This window comes from Coenobita brevimanus, chromosome 89 (genome assembly GCF_032717465.1).
Source record: "Coenobita brevimanus isolate Jiangsu-jjx chromosome 89, ASM3271746v2, whole genome shotgun sequence".
Lineage (NCBI taxonomy): Eukaryota > Metazoa > Arthropoda > Malacostraca > Decapoda > Coenobitidae > Coenobita > Coenobita brevimanus.
In genome coordinates, this window is record NC_137042.1 from 10,734,257 (window position 1) to 10,753,972 (window position 19,716).

General features: G+C 41.7%; 1 protein-coding gene across 2 annotated transcripts in view; it reads right to left on the reverse strand.

The window, feature by feature from the left end:
* Positions 1-6,391: 6,391 nt before the first annotated feature.
* Positions 6,392-19,716, reverse strand: part of l(3)76BDm (trafficking protein particle complex subunit 8 homolog l(3)76BDm) — a 196,524-nt gene continuing 183,199 nt past the window's right edge. For both annotated transcript variants that reach the window (XM_080281518.1, XM_080281519.1), the window contains exon 15: positions 6,392-7,311. In XM_080281518.1, the coding sequence (XP_080137644.1) occupies positions 7,020-7,311 (292 nt within the window). In that variant the 3' untranslated portion in view covers positions 6,392-7,019. The remainder of the gene's footprint in view (positions 7,312-19,716) is intronic.

A 19,716-nucleotide genomic window follows, 5' to 3' on the forward strand; every position in this document is an offset into this window, starting at 1 on the left:
AACATGTTCCCACTCTAAATATCAAGAAAGAGGAGTATTAACGATATTCCCTCCCTCTGCACGCTACTCTTAAAAACCCTCTCCATTCCTCGCTCACGCTCTTAAAGCCAAAGTAAGAACCAGAGTTATTTGTCAAAGAGTCTTCGCCAACAGAAAACACCTAAACTCCCTTGTCAATATCGGGCACCCTCCAGTATTACCATAACTTTCTCCTCGCCGTCTTAAGTCACTCTCCACGCCTCCCCTATCTCCTCCTAGTGGATCACAAACCCCCCCCTCCTCCTCACGCGCTCCGCGCACACCTGTATTTACCGCACTCCTAGTACTAAGATTTGTTGTATTGTCATTAGTATCTAGAAAGCTAGTATCCTGCGAGATACACAATATCTTAGATAAGGTTTTTGTATTGCTCTATATTGTGTTGTAATGTCTGCTGAAGAGTCCTGTGTCTGACTGTGGTAATATACGTGTATGGTGTTGCCGAAGGTTTTTATGTCCTACCTCTCTTTATTGCACTAGCTCCGGTCTCGAAAGAGGACCCCGCTCCACTTTGGGTAGAATAGGTACGAGAAGTCGGGCCTAAATCTACCAAGCATTACATATATATATATATATATATATATATATATATATATATATATTAATTAATGTTGTTCTATCTACCTATTGCCAGACGCCTTAATCCCGTAAGGGGTGGCCACAAACAAATCACCTCCATGTCACCCTGTCCCCTGCCATTTCATTGCCCTGCTCCCAGCGCATACCCCCTCTCTCATATACCTCTCCATCCCTTCATCTCATCCTTGGCCTCCCTCCCTCCCTCTTCCCCCTCCACCTCACTCACATACACTCTCCTTGTCAGTCTCTCACTCCATCCTCTCCACATGGCCAAACCACCACAGTGTGTTTCATCTAACGTTTCCTATCACATCCACATCCACACCACAACGCTCTTTCATTTCCTCATTTATTTGTCACTCCATGTGACACCATATGCTCCTCACAAATAAGTCGTTTCCACTGCCCTCAATCTTGACTTCTGTCCCTCCAACAAGGTCCAAGCTTCACTTCCATGTGTTAGAGATGGTATCACAATACTATCATGTAGTAGCTTTTTCACTTCCATGCTCACTTCCCTGTTTCTTAACAATGCTTTCAAGGAACCAGCAACCTTTCTTCCCTGTTGTACCTTTTCAAGCACTTCACCCTCTAAACTTCCATCCTTACTCACAACACTATCCAAGTACTTAAATGCACTCACATTTTCCATTTCTTCATCCAGCCTCACTGTTCATTCACTGACTTCACTTCTCCCAAATACCATCACTTTACTCTTCCCTACATTCACCTTTAGAGTCTGTTTCCTACACACTCTCTCAAACTCATCCACCAAGCCTTGCAGCTCCCCTGCGTCTTCACTTAACAACACAATATCATCTGCAAACAGTACAGGGAGTTTCCAAACACTGCCCTCTCTCATTAGGGCCACTCCAACATCCACTGCCCTACCTTGTGTCTCTTTTATAACCCCATCCATAATACTGAACAACCATGGAGACATGACACATCCTTGTTTCAGTCTTACCTACAAATAGAAAAATTCACTCAGTTCACTATCCACACGTACTGCAGCCTTAGATGCAGTGCTGTGGATAGTGAACTGCTGTTATAGCCATAAAATAAATGGTAATTGCACACAATTATTGGCTTAGTTTTCATTTTTAAACTGTAGCATTTGTTATTCTTATGATCTTATCCGCCATCTAAGGTGTTGTTGCATTTTACATTCATAATCTTGCCAATTCAGTACTTTGCCTGTTTTCCAATATATTGTAAAAGGATTAAAGATGGCATTCCACTCGGACTGAGCTTGTGCAGGTTTATATCCAAAGGATAGTTGGGGTTTTTTGCTCACATAATGCCACTCAGGGATGAGTGAGGCTGGTCGCTCTCATCTTATATGTCAGAATGATAGATCATGAATGGACGGATGCAGTACAGTACAGTAGCACTGATGTGTGTGTATATATATATATATATATATATATATATGTATATGTGTGTGTATATATATGAGTTTCATAATGCCAAAAGCCCTAAGTTTGTGTTGGGGGGGTGGAAGCACGCCTTTCAGCAGAGGCGTCCAGTATTTTGACTGTTCAGATGTGGGAACGCTATATTGTGTGAAACTGTGATCAAAGTAATGTCACATACCATTATATAAATAATACATAGAAAACATAATTACAACGTATCGTGAATTGTTTTATCATATACGAAAATGAAATATTCACTGAGGGCAACCCCACCATTTCACTGGTCCTATAATATTACATTTCTACTACATGTGGTGGAAGTGAGGTTCTTAATGTACAGTATAGTTGGCTCAGACTGTAAATTAAGCCTACGGGGTATCTTGACTCAATCAGTCTCTAGGCTAGGTTAGTGTTGGGTTAATTTGATTAGTTGGCTCAGACTGTAACTCAATCAGTCTCTAGGTTAGGTTAGTGCTGGGTTAATTTGATTAGTTGGCTCAAACTGTAAATTAAGCCTAGAGGGTATCTTGACTCAATCAGTCTCTAGGTTAGGTTAGTGTTGGGTTAATTTGATTAGTTTAAATATGGTAAACAGTTTTGCCCCATGAAGATGGATAAGTGGCACCCATAAATATACAGTATTGTTAAAAACATTTGGTGCTAGTTTGCGGTGTTAGGAGCGTGATGCTGTATGGTAGTGAGACCTGGCAGTAAAGGGAGAAGATATTCATAGACTCAGACATACAGAAATGATGATGATTTGGTGGATGTGTAGTGTGTCCTTGACTGCGAGGCCTAGGGGGGCTAGGTTTATGACAGAAGAGTTGAGAGGAGGGATCATGGATGGGACTGCTGTGATGAGGAGAGGTAGACTGAGATGGTTTGGGAGGAAGGATGGTGGAACTGGAGTTCACCGAGCACCATTTCAACAGAAGACTCGTTTCTATCTATCTATCTATCATCCAATCCTACATTGCACCATTAGGAGCGTAGAAGCCCGGGGCTAGGCGGTTGGTCCTGACATTTAAGATGAGAGTGACCAGCCTCACTCATCCCTGAGTGGCATTACACAAGCAATCAACCCCAACCATCCTTTGGATATAAACCTTCGTCGGCTCAATCCGATTGGAGTGCAATAATTACCCACTAAACCACCATGCGCCAAAATTTGGTTATGTGGTTACCACCCAGTGTAGTAAATGGTTTCTTGGTGTACAGGAAACATGCTGAGTAATTTTATTTTTCATATAATTTCAACACTACTTTTTTCACCTTAACTTGTCTTAAACTTGACTTCTCTTCCTCCTAAATGCCAAGCTGTAACAATGGACTAGAATACGCTTCTACTCAGGAGGAAGTGCAATTGAATGGATAATTATAGAGCCATTACTCTCTAATCTATTTAACTGTCTGTTTGACATTGAGCTACCATAATTAAATTACGTAACAATGGATGAAAATCTGCACTAAGTGAAGACGAAGAGAGTAGGATTAATGCCATCTATTTCCATCATTCTTGCTGATTTCAGATGATTTTATTCAGTTTAGGACAACCCCCCTCCCATGCAGTTTCTCTATCTATATACAGCCAGACCCCTCAATCCAGTGCAGGGTGACCACAAACAAAGCACCTTCATGTCACCCTGTCTCCTGCCATTTCACTGCCCTCATCCCAGCTTGCATTCCCTTCTCATATACTGTACCACTCCACTCTATCCCTCCATTTCATCTTGGTCTCCCCCCTCCCTCTCCCCCCCCCCTTTATTAACAATGCTATATCATCTTGCAACTCCCTCTCACCTGCACCTAATAGAATAATGCCATCAACAAATGACGGTGCATGTAATTTTCACTCTACCTCTTCTTGCTAGGGTGTTGAAGCATGCAATGTGATTCGGGATTGGAGACATAAAGGTAGTGGGAGAGAAGGAGGGGCTGGTAACTAGGGCACTGGGGACTGGATCAGGGAGTGATAATAATGGATTGCTGTGGCAGATGCTTAAGTACTGGACTGAAGAAATAGCGTCAGGCCAAGTTAAAAGGATCGATGGTTGAGAGGTAAAAGGAGGTCCCTGCAAGGTGGAGATGAGCTGCTATCTACCTGATGGGAGGAGAGCTCAATTTGCACACCTAACAAACAAAAACTGGAATATTTTCAAATATGGGCAAGGGAAGCAAGACTTGACTTGTAGACACCTGAAGTGAAAAGTAATATGAGACAGTGCTTTATGACTCAGTGTACCTGGGCATGTGCTTGAATCCAATCTGACCTGGAAAAGAATGGCTGCTGCCCAAGTATGCTAGGAAGGTTCCAACCTACACCGATCACATGATGAAGCAGCATGATGGTCCGTTATGTGTGCATAATCCTACCTGAACAGGGATGGTGTGGCTGGCATCCAGATGTACAGAGAATATCCTAAGTTATGTAGGGTATGTTATTGGGGTGGGGTGTTCTGTACATGCTGGTTACATTTGGTTGATGGCTGTGAGATAGTGGTGCATTCTTGTCTTACCTCAAGCACTGTGGGACATCTTTGAATGTCTTTAGGTGAACCACATGGCAAGATGTGTTTGTGGGCACAGCACCATTCCATTCTTCAGAAAGGCCATGTCCTTGTGCTCATGTGCAGAATAACGGTAATGTCTTATTGTTCTGGAGATTTATTATTGCCTGCTGAAGAAGGGGGCGTGAGCTGTCATGGACATTCTGTTTGGAGTCACCATTGTGGTGGTAGGGTTGAGCTGCCATGAAACACTGAGAGGTGATTGAAAGGCATCCTGGAGGGCATAGGATCAATGGACCATCTATGATGGTGCACAGCTGATTCTGAGTGTGGCAGATTTCAATGGGAAGGATTCTACTACGCCAGTGATAGGGTACAAGGGCACATTTTTCTAGGAGCACGAAGTGGCATCCACCACATACTCTCAAGAAACAGATTGGCTACCCTAGTACCCTACCTGATTGCACTGGTAGTCTTTTATTATGCACAGGGACATAAGGAGGTATTAGGCTGGGAGATATGAGCTCACATTTAATGGAAAAAGGTGTGATATCCACCACATAATCTGGAGATACATTTTGGCTACCCTAGTACCCAGCCAGATTGCACTGGTAGTCTTTTATTAAGCAGAAGGACAAAAGGAGGTATTAAGCTGGCAGATATGGCTGCTGAAGAGGAAGAGAGTTTAGGATAAGGTTTTGGACAAATGAGAGTAGGTAGTGTCGAGTCAGGTTGCGAGGAAGACAGCAATGAAGAGGGAGTGTCAGGGGACAATGCTGATGAGGGTGACTGTGGCACAGGACTGCTGTTATTGTTGTTGTTACCCCTGGCTGAATATGCTTATTTCTTGCTGTCCAATATCCTTTCCAGGGATAAGGAGGGAGTTGAAGGACATTTGTTTAACAGGGAAATTTATACTGATGCCACCATATAAATGCGTCCCTCTCCAGCACCCTATGGTGCCACAAGGAGGGCTGAAAATTGTTCCTTGTGACTCAGAGAAAGTCTGGGAGGTGTAGCTGAGAGTTCGGCATTTGTGGGTGGGGTGGGGAAGTGCACAACTTGGTAAGTTTGTGTGGGACACTATCATTTGGATATTGTTTGATCTATCTATCTATCTATTGCCAGATGACATAATCCCGTAAAGGGTGGCCAATGACTTTGAGTTATTTGTTTTACGGGGAGGGGCACTAACCCTCCACCAACCCACTTGTTGACATGTAGAGAGCATGCATGGTTTGGTTACCGTATATGGTTACCACCCAGCATTGTAAATGGTTTCTTGGCTTACAGGAAACCATTTGGCTTGTCACTCAATGTACAGCCAACTGTTAAGGAAAGAAAAGCAATAAGAAGTGACAGGGAAAAAAAAAAAAAAAAGCTAAGGAAGAAGTAGGCAGCACTACATCAAGTGAGTGGATGATGGTTGCCACCACCTACCACTATTGTTTGATATTGTTTGATACCCAAATAAATTTGTAGGGCCAAGTTTACTTAACAGACACCTTAAATTGAGCTTGGTGGGGATTCTTTATGAAAAACATGTAGTTGCCAATGGAATATGCCATCACTAGTTACACTGGTTCGGTAGGGTTATAAGATGATTGAAAGCTTCTTCCTCACAATGTCTCCAAGAACTTTGCATAGTGGGCAGGAGTACAAAAAATTTATACAGCCACCACATTTGCTTGGGTGCTCTGGCAGCCCAGAACTTGGCATTAAATTTAACCCTAGAACAACTGGGAATGAGTGCTTTGATCAATCTAATATACAGCTATACTGAGTATGGAGGTTATGGTTAATGACATTCTGAAACAGCAGTACAAAGAATTTAAAGTACTACATTAACCTCAGCAGTTCCATTACTACAGACACCAAAGACAACAAATGTCACCATCTGCTGTAAGACGAACTTTCAAAGGTCTGATATAAAGATGACATAGCTAATTGCATTTAATATACAGTAAAATCAGATCTTGCACATACATCCTGCTTGCCCTTCATATTTTCAATAAATAGCTGCAATGAACTGATATTACAATAAACTCATCCATTGTACAGTAACAAGTATTCTACATTAACCTTTACACAGTAAAATGTGCATGCAGTTAGCAAAGCAGTAAAGTTCTTTTCACTGATTTTAAAAATTTACAGTCTGTACAAGTAAGCAAATGCATATACCAAACCAGGTCGAAAGACTCTTTACCCCTGCCTCTAACTCTTCGTTCTACCTAAGTAACAACCACTTTGGGAGCCAGCCTGACCAAACTGTACTTTACAACCCGCCTATGTTACGGTATGTCACTTTGTAACATCAGACACATCAACATTTGAAGATGTGACTGAAGAATAAAAAGGAATGACTCATAACAAGTATACAAATGTCCAGGTACCTACAGGTTCCCGAAATTGTACAATACTGTACACAGATAAACAGCCACAAGAGATGTCACTTTCAATACAACTATATAATTTATCACGCATTGTGAATCTGATGTTCCCTTGTTGCTTGCTTCACTACAACAGCTGTTTGCAACTGGCAGAGCTGTGGGGTAGGGTGCTCAGTTTTGTCTTTCAATGCATCTTGTCTGATCGCAGTCAGACTGAAGGATCCAAGGCTATAAGTACCAGGGCTGGTGACCAGCGCACGGACAGTCACTGCATGACTGCCCCAAGGTGGAAGATTTGCTCGGCGTACAATTCCCCCAACGTATAGCAACTGAGTGCTGGCCTGTGGAGAGTACATCTGGCTACTTCCACCCCCACCACTGGAAAGGAAAGATACCATATTAGTATATTCTGTGATGTGGACTTACCAGTATGAAAATTTTTATAAATAGTTAAGAAAATATAACTAAGATCCTGTAATATAAATGACCAATATACAAGATTTCAATGTTATGAGGCTGACAAATATGGAACTTTTTGGTTTTCATGTACCGAAAATCTGATGATACAAGCATCAGTCAAGAATAGGAGAATCAGTTAGGCAGCACATTTACAGAAAATTCAAAAAGCACTCCTGCATCTTTCACCATTGCTTTCTCTTTGGCCTCAGTGAAAGAAACTGAGCCAGCCCTAGCAGGGATGAAGTGATGTATGGGCTGCTCAACCTCAACAAGTTGGAACAACACTCGTACTGTATGTTGTAGAGTCACAATTTAAGACAGTGGGAAATAACGATCTTACAATAATACTGTACAAGCATTTAATTTCTCTCATTGTTACTGTATTTAACAACACGATAATGTCACTCACTTGTGCGGAAGACGCAAAGTGGGTGTGTATGTGTACAGTTTCTGGTTTCCAAATGGCTGTGTTCGTTTACAACCTGTGAGTTGTGCTTTTGTGGCTTACTGCGAGGGTTCCTTGACACAAACTCACCCACGTGGCCTATGTCCTATATCTGCCTGCCTCAGCCTTGTTTTTGTATTGACTGTCATTGTGTCCAGAAGTATTTTTTTCATGCTCTTCATTTCATCCCAGAACTCTAACCACGCAATTCCAAATTAACTGAGTTACGATACCTAAGTACCCAGAAAGTGCTCTTCCTTCCAATGGAAGTGCTATGAATGCAGAGCAGGCATTTATTCTTGAAGAAAAGTAAATATAATGAATAAAGTAGCACAAAGTGTGGGAATTTACTACAAACAAGAGGAAAATAGCATTCGTACAATCAGAATAACGAGAAAGCTGTGCTGACAGGAGTACACAGGCTCATTGCTAGAAAGTTATAAAAACTCTGAGGTAGCAATAAAATTCAAGAGTTTTCACGTTTAGTGCAATAAGTATGAACAGAGTTTTGTGACTGATTTTTGTTAAGAGCTGACAAAACATGGGCTTGGAAAAATTACTCTTATGGGATGTGACAAGTTTAAGTGTTGATGTAAGAAGTTAAGATAATTACGAATTCAGTTATTGTGAATTACTGTATGTTTCCATACAGATTTATATTTCTTGGTTTATGTGTTTATTATTCTCAATTGCTGCTCATGTTTACCATAGATTTTGTGCTACCACTTGTCACAGTTTGGAGGCAGTGAACATGGATACATTTTTAACGGAATTTCTTGGGGATTTTTATGCTTCCACTACAGTAGATATGCATTATTATAGGTCGTACATTAACCCCTTAACTGCGGGGCGTCACTTTCGTGACGCTTGGGAGCAAGGGATCATACCGTGGGGCATCACTTTTGTGATTCTGTGTTATTTTGAATTCGCCCGGGCTTTCAAGTGGTGGCTTGTATCTAGTATCAGTACTGCCAATGTCCAACACTAGTCAGCACTCCTAATCTCATCTGTACTCCCATCCATTGTTGACAATTTAGCCATTTCTCCCCGTTCTTGACTCCCCTCCCTACCTCCCCTCCATTACCCTCTCCTCTCGCCTGCCCGGCCGTGCTACACTAAGTAAATCTTTCCTGGAATTTTCTACTGATTTCATCCATTGAAATAAGCCCTATGCCCTATTCTTATACCAAATAACATATACAAAAAAGAAATAAGGCAAGTGATAGTGCCATACACCTAGAATTGGCTAATTATCACCTGACAACACCTCACGTGCACTCGTTCGCCAATTTTCGCTGTTTATTTCCCCTTGAAATATGCCGTATAATCTATTCTTGTAATAAAAATATATATACAGTATAAGAAAGGAAGGGAGAAGCCTAAGTGATATTTACATTCACCTGGAGCTACCTAATTTATTATGTATTGTCTAGATTTCCAGCCAATCATTTCATTGCGTATATATTAGCAGCTGTCACCAAGCTGACATTGGCAGCATTGCACTCCCCCTAGGCAGGCCACCACACTGTATTCAGTTTACTGTCGTCTTTCAAGGTGAAACCACGTCGGATTCGCGCCTGCCCAATTCCAACGCTTTTTAGCCCCATGCAAAGGGCCCTATGACCTCTACCCCCTACTAAACCTCGTGTGGAAAGAGGTAAAGGGCTAAGTGACTGCTGTGGAATGTGAAATGGCTAATTTATCAATGAAAATGATGGACAATGACTACGATCTTTTTGGTGAATAAAAGAGTGCAAGTTGAAATGTAAATGATGTGTAAATAATGTGTAAACAGCAGGTGAAAGCAATGAATGTAAATATAAGTGAACAGTGGAAAATAGTTTTATAAGTTACTGCAAGTGACTGTAAATAAAATAGAACTGTTAATAATGTAAATAAAATAGAGAATGTAAATTGAAATGTAAATGAGTAGTAATATAAGAATATGAGTATATATACTAGGAGTAATGAAAGTGAAAGTTTCACTCTAGCATGTATGAATACTATGAGTTATGAAAGTGAAAATGAAAGTGACAGATTCACTCTCAACGCTAGTATACAGGACAAGAAAGTGAATGCTACGTATTTTTCTGAAAGAGAAATTGAATGCCTACAGTGACAATAAACTACTATTACTGAAACTTATGGATAAAGACTGCAGATATATATAAGCGTTATATAGTAATAGAAATATAAACTGTGAGTGTTTTTATGAATAATAAATGACAGAACACCAGCGGCGAACGATCTCAAGTGGGAAGGTCATACGTGCTCGTAATTTTCATTGCTTTCACAGTGTTCTTTTATTGGAGTATGGATTCCAAACTACTTGAGAATCATAGAATAGTGTTTCTAGTGATAATATCAGGCTGTGGTAATCATATTACAGGTTGTCGGTAAGTGTAAAGTGGAGACTTCGTTACCCAACTTCAGAGGTCTCCACAAGTCCTACGGTAATTGACGAAGGCTCAACAAACATCCCAGGAGAAAGCTGAAGGTATGTGCCATATGCATATGTAATTTTAATACTCTAGGACTAATAACTGATTTTTGGCAAACATTTTTAGAGAGTCTGTCAGAGCGCGAATATGCCCATGAGACACGCAAGTCAGGCAAAAACAACCCCGCGGTTTAGGGGTTAATGCTGAAGTGTTTTAAATGCAACTACAGTAACCTTTATTCTTGTTTAAAACGGCCTTACATAGCAGTGTAGGTGTAAGCTGGTGGTGGTCAAACACTGGGCACCCTTTATCTCATACGTTATGTACTCCGATATAAAAGCACTGACTTAACAAGATTTCCATACATGTAACTACAGAGGTACTCGTAACATTGGGATGCTCTTGTATTTTGTAAACTGTACAGTACAACTACATCATTATTTACATGTGCTTTTTTTTTCTTTCTTTTTTTTTTTTACCCCTAAAGTACGCAATTCGCTCAGCAGGTCTGTCCCTCCTGCCGCAAAACAGGGTTGATTTTTTTACTTTCACCACAGTAAAAATTTCTCTTCCACATTTCAAGAGACTGAATTTACACACCTGAAAATGTTTGTTTCTGCCACACTGACCAAAGAGTTAAGCACAATCGCCCATCAAAGATGCAAAAAAGTTACCAATCCCCCATGGGCGAAATAGAAAATGTACAGAAAATGCATTATTTACAGTAAATAATTATATATACATAACTAATGTCAATGTGAAGTGTTCCCTAGGCATCAAATGTCTGTGTGGTTTAAGCCCATAGCAACAAAACAAGCCAGGCGAAAAGTGGAGGTGGAGTGTGTATGGCTGGAGGGGGGAGGAGGAGGGAGGGATAGGGGAGAGGAGGAGGGAGGGATAGGGGGGAGGAGGAGGGAGGGATAGGGGAGGAGGGAGGAGGAGGGAGGGATAGGGGGGAGGAGGAGGGAGGGATAGGGGAGGAGGGAGGAGGAGGGAGGGATAGGGGAGGAGGGAAAGGGGAGAAGGGTTGCTATGCACACACACTGCTGTAAGGGATATGTTGGGGTATGGTTGGTTGGGAGAGGACAATGTGGAGATGATGCAATGGGGCTGAGGGAGGTAAAGTGATGGTGGTGAGGGGAGTTCCTTCTCCCCCACCTAAGGGGGCCAATCACGCATATCACCCCAGACACTTTAGCTATCATTGGTCTGATCCCATATACATCATCGAAGGGGCGGAGTTACCCTTCCCCAGTTTTGTGTGTGTCTTTATCAATTGTGCGGGATAGGCTGGCGCGTCAAATTACACAAAGGCATGATTGTGTGGCATCGGTCTTTAGGGGTACTGCAAAAAAGAAGGAACCAAAGGCCAGGAGCCCAGAAACCGTTCCTTCCAAGAAAAAAATAAAAAAATAAAAAAAATAAAAAAATAAAAAAATAAAAGAAAGCCAAATTCAAGATCTGTTCATTTCGAGATGCCTGGACACACTGCGTTTGAAAGACTGGAGATCATAGGAAGTAGGAAATACAGACAGAGGGAGACAATTCCAGAGATGACTTGTTGCATAAATGAAGGACTGGGAGTAACAGTTAACTCTTGCATTAGAGAGTTGGACAGACAAGGGATGAGACTTGGTTGCTAGACAGGTGCTACACACCCATCATAGAGGTGGAAGGATGCAAGCAGACAGTTCAGAGGAGCAGTGGCCATTAACCCTTACACCGCGGGCATGTTTCCCAATGTTTTGTGTGTCACGTGGGGTTATTCGGGCTCCGACAGACTCTCAAAAAATATTTGCCAAAAATCAGTTATTAGTCCTAGAATATTAAAATTAAATATGCATATGGCACATACCTTCAGCTTTCTCCTGGGATGTTTGTTGAGCCTTCGTCAATTACCGTAGGACTTGTGGAGACCTCTGAAGTAGGGTAACGAAGTCTCCACTTTACACTTACCGACAACCCGTAATATGATTACCACAGCCAGATATTAACGCTATAAACACTACTCTACGATTATCAAGTCGTTTGGGATCCATACTCCAAAAAAAAAACACTGTGAAAGCAATGAAAATTACGAGCGCGTATGACCTTCCCACTTGCGCTAGTTCGCTGTTGGTATTCTGTCATTTATTATTCATAAAACCCCTCACACTTTATATTTCTATTACTATATAACACTTACATATATCTACAGTCTTTATCTATAAGTTTCCTTCAGTAGTATTAGTTTATTGTCACTGTAGGGATTCAATTTCTTTCAGTAAAATACGTAGCATTCACTTTCTCGTCCTGTATACTAGCATTGAGAGTGAATGTCACTTTCACCTTCACTCTCATAACTCACAGTATTCATACATGCTAGAGTGAAATTTTCACTTTCATTACTCCTAGGGTATATACTCGTACTCTTATAATACTACTCATTTACATTTCTATTTACGTTCTCTATTTTATTTACGTCATTTACATTTCTATTTTATTTACACTGTGTTATGCACTGTCACTTGAAGTAACTTATAAAACTATTTTCCACTGTTCACGTATATTTACATTCATTACTTTCACTTGCTGTTTACACATTATTTACACATTATTTACAATTCCACTTGCACTGTTTTACTCAATAGAAAGATCGTAGTCACTCTTTTATCGATTGTCAGCCCGTTACCTCTTTCCACACGAGGTTTAGTAGGGGGTAAAGGTCACAGGGCCCTTTGCATGGGGGTGAAAAGTGGCTGAAATTAGCAGGAGCAAACAGACGTACCTTCACATTGGAAGATGAGAGAGAACTGATAAGGGTGGGCTGGGGTGATGGCCTACCTAGGGAAATGCATTACTGCCAACGTCAGCCTCTTGACAGCAGCCAATATATAGCAGTGAAATGATTGGCAGGAAATCTAGACAATACATTATAAATTAGGTAGTTCCAGGTGAATGTAAATATCACTTAGGCTTCTCTCTTCCCTCCTTATATGTAAATTTATTACGAAAATAGATTATACGGCATATTTCAAGGGGAAATAAACAGCGAAAATTAGCGAACGAGTGCACGTGAGGTGTTGTCAGGTGATAATTAGCCAATTCCAGGTGTATGGCACTCTCACTTACCTTATTTCTTTTTTGTATATATTATTTGGTATAAGAATTGGGCATAGGGCTTATTTCAATGGATAAAATCAGTGGAATATTCCAGGGAAGATTTACTTAGCGTAGAATACAGTGTGGTGGCCTGCAATAATTAGGTAGTTCCAGGTGAATGTAAATATCACTTAGGCTTCTCCCTTCCTTTCTTATATATATTTTTATTACAAAAATAGATGATACAGCATATTTCAAGGGGAAATAAACAGCGAAAATTAGCAAACGAGTCCACGTGAGGTGTTGTCAGGTGATAATTAGCCATTTCTAGGTGTATGGCACTCTCATTTAACTTATTTCTTTCTTGTATATACTATTTGGTATAAGAATAGGACATAGGGCTTATTTCAATGGATGAAATCAGTGAAAAATTCCAGGGAAGATTTACTTAGCGTAGCACGGCCGGGCAGGCGAAAGAATAGGGTAATGGAGGAGGGGTAGGGAGGGGAGTCAAGAACAGGGAGAAATGGCTAAATTGTCAACAATGGATGGGAGTACAGATGAGATTAGGAGTGCTGACTAGTGTTGGACATTGGCAGTACTGATAGATGATACAAGCCACCACTTGAAAGCCCGGGTGAATTCAAATTAACACAGAATCACAAAAGTGACGCCCCGCGGTATGATCCCTTGCTCCCAAGCATCACGAAAGTGACGCCCCGTGGTTAAGGGGTTAAAGTAGCGACAGAAAAGAGACAAAGATGCAACAGTGCAATGAAGAGACAGAGGTTGAAGGGAGCCAGTAGGAGGAGGAGAGTTAATGAGACGAAAAGCCTTTGACTCCACCCTATTGAGAAGAGCTGTATGTGGTGAGCTTCCCTACACAAGAGAGTTGTACTCTACACAGGGGCAAATAAAACCCATGCATAAAGTCAACAACTGTGCAGGGGTAAAAAAAGGTATGGAGTCAGCTTAGCACACCTAATCTCCTGGACACAGATTTTACAAGAGATGTAATATGATCTTTCCAAGATAAGTCCCAAGTGAATGAAACCCCAAGCTTGTTGCCTGTACTCTTCCAAAAATTCACCAACATGTCATGAAAACACCCTTGCTGCTGCCAGTCAATCACGCTGCATGAGATTCATCAATCTCAAGACATGTGGCGGTAGTATGCACCCAAATTGTTGATACGTGAGTGAAAGGGGTGTAAGGCACATAATTACAAGGTTGCTGGTGTATTTAAAATAAATTTATTTAATCAAAAAAATAGTATCCTAAAGAAATTCCTTACAGTGTGCAAGATGTAGAAAGCAAAACAAATGGGGACTTCAGAAAAAACTTACACTGCTTAGATTCCATTTACTTTTCAAACATATAAGCACAATGTGTCTGATCAATAAAGTCGCCCTGCTACCAGTAACACTTAGCAACATAGCACATAAATGAAACAGAAATAAGGCTCTTTTGATTTTTTTAAAAATTTCATTCTACTGTCCCAGGCTTGGAAACAGTCTCTGTGTGTATTCATGTAAAGAATAGCAATTATGTAATACAGGTACCTGTTTCATCAATGTCTCAGTTTTTGCTGGTGTTACATTTAGCACATGAGTGATCTAATATACTAAGTGTGATGATGAAAATGCTGAATGTGAGTTATTTATGTCTCTAGAGATCATAATCGGGTATAGGAACACTTATGTATGATGGGTGTAATGTGGAACTCTGGGAATGGACTAGCCAATCTACACCCGCAGTAAAATTTTCTATTTATCTATCTATAGCTCGACACCCTAATCCCGCAAAGGGTGGCCGCAGACAAAACGCCTCCAAGTCACTCTGTCACCCACCATTTGACTCCCCTCCCCCCAACTCACCCCCCCCTCCCTCATATACCTCTCAACTCCATCCCTCCACCTCATCCTCGGTCTACCCCTCCCTCTCCCTCCCTCCACCTCACCTACATACACCCTCTTAGTCAGTCTTTCATTCTCCATTCTCTCCACATGTCCAAACCACCTCAGTGTATTTCTCCTAATCTTTTCAACCACATCCACATCCTGAAGTTGAATTAACAGAATTCCATATATTAGAGTTACACTCCTGAAAAGTACATTGTGCATGCACTATTACCTATTTAATCTGATCTGAGAAGAGACGAGCTTTAAGCTTTCGAAAGCTGGAAGCTGACTGCTTGTCCAAGTGCATTCATTATTGATGACGCATTTTAAATTGTTTTTATTCATCCATCCATCCATCATCCAGTCCTACATTGCCCCATGAGAAGCGTAGGAGCCCAGGGCTAGGCATATTGGTCCTGACATTTAAGATGAGAGTGACCAGCCTCACTCATCCCTGAGTGGCATTACGTGAGCAATACACCCCAACTGTCCCTTGGATATAAACCTTTACCAGCTCAATCTGACTGAATCACCGCAATTACCCACTAAACCACCAGGTGCCATAATTTGGTTATATGGTTACCACCCAGCGCAGTACTGTAAACGGTTTCCTGGTGTAGAGGAAACCATTTGGCTTGTCACTCAGTGTAGAGTCACCCATAGGCAGAAGGAAGAGGAAAGAATGAAAGACAGATAGAAGAGAGAATGTAAAGTCACCCGTAGGCAGAAGGACAAGGAAAGAATGAAGTAAAGAGTGTCAGAAGAGAAAGGAAGGAAAGACGGAAGGTGGAAAGGAGGGACACCTGAGAGTAGCACCACATTGAATGAGTGAATGGTAAGCGCCCCCATCTATATACAATAAATCCTCGATATAATGAACTAATTGGGGGGAGGGGTGGGTCACTATATCCGAAAGTTCGCTATATACAAAGGGTCGGTATTTCCGAGGGATTACCGAACTCAGTTCACTGTATAAGAGGAGTCATTCGGTCCGTGTTCAAACATAACCTAAATTAACTCTATGAAGTTTTACATGGAGAATTCAATGGTTTATGAAGTTGTACATTGATATACAATACTGTATGAAGTAGTACATATAACATCTATAATAAGAATACATTGTAATGTAGTATTGTATAATTACAGTACACTTCCTGTGCCAAGGAAGGGATGCGGTTGAAGTACACTTGGATGCTGTTGAAGTACACTTACTGTGCCAGGAAGGGATGATGTTGTCACTGTGGGCCGATTCCCGAACTTCTCCCTCATTTAGCAACCCTTGTTCACAAAATCCAGGGGAAGTTCGAACGCGGTTTGGCCGTTCATCATATCCGAAATTAGCAATACCGGGGTTCGTTGTATCAAAAGTTTACTGTATTTCAATAACTGTTTCATGATAAGTGTGCCCAAATAAAATATTATATGTAATTATTTGCATACACCCACTGCAAACTGACTTTGGACCTACACACAGAATTGCTATGGGAGAGTTGTATGTCTCTGCTTTGTGTTTGCACCTCTACCAAGTGAATTTTTTGGGCAAGAAGTAACTGGCAACTCCTCTGCTGGCAGGAGGTGGTGAAACACTCAGCACATCAGTGCTTGCCCAGAAGCGAGAGTCGGAGTATATGTTACTGTCGCTCCAAGCTTGCACCTCCCTCTTTTTTCATTTGCATTACTGTTTGCCTTGTTATTTTCCTGGAGTCGAGTTGTCATTCCTGGAAAGTACTGCTCAAGGGATAAGAGGGTCCATATCATTGCATGGAGGAAGGATAATGTCCTCATCAACACGATTTGTGAACGTACTGGACACGCATAGTCGACCATCATGAAGATTCTTGCTGCAGCGCACGGCCTGCCACCTGATGTCATATCAGAGCACAAGCATGGAGGTGGAAAGAAGAGGACAACTTCCAGAGGTACAGATATGCTTCTGAAGAAGGAAGTAATCAAGAATCCTTGACTAACAGCAGCAGAACTGAAGAGAATGCATCTCCAGCTGTTACAAGACATCTCAATTCGAACTATCCAACACCGCTTGCAGAAGGAGCTGGGTTTGCCAAGCCGCGCCGCAGCCAAGAAACTGCTTCTCACTGACTGCATGAAGAAGCAGCGCATCCAGTTTGCCAAGAAGTATGCACATTGGACATCGGATGAGCAGAGAAAAGTTATGTTTTCCGATGAAAGCACATTTCAAGCGTTCCAGGTGCATTCTGCCAAGGTTCATCATCTTGCCTCCCATAGTCAATAAGACCCTGCTTACACGGTGCTGACTGTCAAGCATCCACAATCAGTAATTGTATGGGGGTATTTCTCAGGTGAAATGGGAAGGGAAGGCCTCTATTTTCTTCCCATGAACTTGATGATGAATGGTGGCTGGTACATTCAAGTTTTGAAAGATCATTTGTTAAATTTTTTTGCTATTCATGGGTGCGACTTTTTCATGCACAATTCAGCTTCATGTCACAAGTCATGAAAGGTGACAAAATGGCTTCAGGATAATCGGACTGAGGTCCTCAACTGGCCTGGCAACATTCCGGATCTAAATCCAATAGAAAACTGCTGGGCAAAGATGAAGAAATTCATGGCAGAGAAAAAGACACCCAATCTGGAAAACCTCAAGACTGAACTGACAAATGTTTGGTGCACAGAAATGTTCTTAGATTACTTTAGAGATCTAAGTGATTCCATGCCAAAATGCATCCAACTGGTCCTGAAGAACAGGGGAAACATGATTTCATATTAATGTATGGCATTTCATGAACAAACATTTTGGTATACTATGATTTCTGTGTTTTTTAATATCTTGTGGGGGAGGTCCTAAGTCAATTTGCAGTATCTATCTCTATCTATCTATTGCCAGACGCCTCAATCCCGTTTGGGGTGGGTACAAACAAATCGCCTCCCAGTCACCCTGTCCCCTGCCATTTCACTGCCCTGCTCCCAACTCACACCCCCCTCTCTCATATACCTCTCCACTCCATCCCTCCATCTCATCCTCAGCCTCCCCCTCCCTCTTCCTCCCTCCACCTAACTCACATACACTCTCTTCGTCAGTCTTTCACCCTCCATTCTCTCCACATGGCCAAACCACCTCAGTGTGTTCCTCATAACGCTTCCTATCACATCCAAATCCACACCAAAACGCTCCTTTATATCCTCATTCGTCAGCCTGTCTCTCCATGTGACTCCACAGGCTCCCCTTAAATAACTCATTTCCACTGCTCTCACTCTTGACTTGCATCCTTCCAACAACGTCCAAGCTTCACTTCCATACGTTAGAGTTGGTATCACAATACTGTCATGTAGTAACTTTTTCACTTCCATGCTCACTTCCCTGTTTCTTATCACTGCTTTCAAAGAACCAGCAACCTTTCTTCCCTGCTGTACCCTTTCAAGCCCTTCACCCTCCAAACCTCCATCCTTACTCATCACACTACCCAAGTACTTAAACGTACTCACATTTTCCAATTCCTCACCAATATGCAGTAGCTGTAGATTAATTTAAAAGCAGAGCCTTATTAATTTTATCAGATGAACTACATACATGTGAAATTTTGAATTCTCGGAACAAATCAAAACACGTCCAGGTAAAGTTTTACGAGTGTCTTGATTTTTCTCAGGTTCAGACAAATTGTGGTAAATTATGTCATTACTAATATAGTAAGGCTTGGTGGATGAGTTTGAGAGAGTGTGTAAGAAACGGAACCTAAAGGTGAATGTAGGGAAGAGTAAAGTGATGGTCTTTGAGAGAGGTGAAGTCAGTGAATGTACAGCGAGGTTGGATGGTGAGGAATTGGAAAATGTGAGTACGTTTAAGTATTTGGGTAGTGTGATGAGTAAGGATGGAGGTTTGGAGGGTGAAGTGCTTGAAAGGGTACAGCAGGGAAGAAAGGTTGCTGGTTCCTTGAAAGCAGTGATAGGAAACAGGGAAGTGAGCATGGAAGTAAAAAAGTTACTACATGACAGTATTGTGATACCAACTCTAACGTACGGAAGTGAAGCTTGGACATTGTTGGAAGGACACAAGTCAAGAGTGAGAGCAGTGGAAATGAGTTATTTAAGAGGAGCCTGTGGAGTCACGTGGAGAGACAGGCTGACGAATGAGGATATAAAGGAACGTTGTGGTGTGGATGTGGATGTGATAGGAAGCGTTGTGAGGAACACACTGAGGTGGTTTGGCCATGTGGAGAGGATGGAGGGTGAAAGACTGACAAAGAGAGTGTATGTGAGTGAGGTGGAGGGTGGAAGAGGGAGGGGGAGACCGAGGATGAGATGGAGGGATGGGGTGGAGAGGTATATGAGAGAGGGGGGTGTGAGTTGGGAGCAGGGCAGTGAAATGGCGGGGGACAGGGCGACTTGGAGGCGATTTGTTTGTGGCCACCCCAAACGGGATTGAGGCGTCAGGCAATAGATAGATAGATAGACTAATATAGTTTGTAAAATATAACCTAGT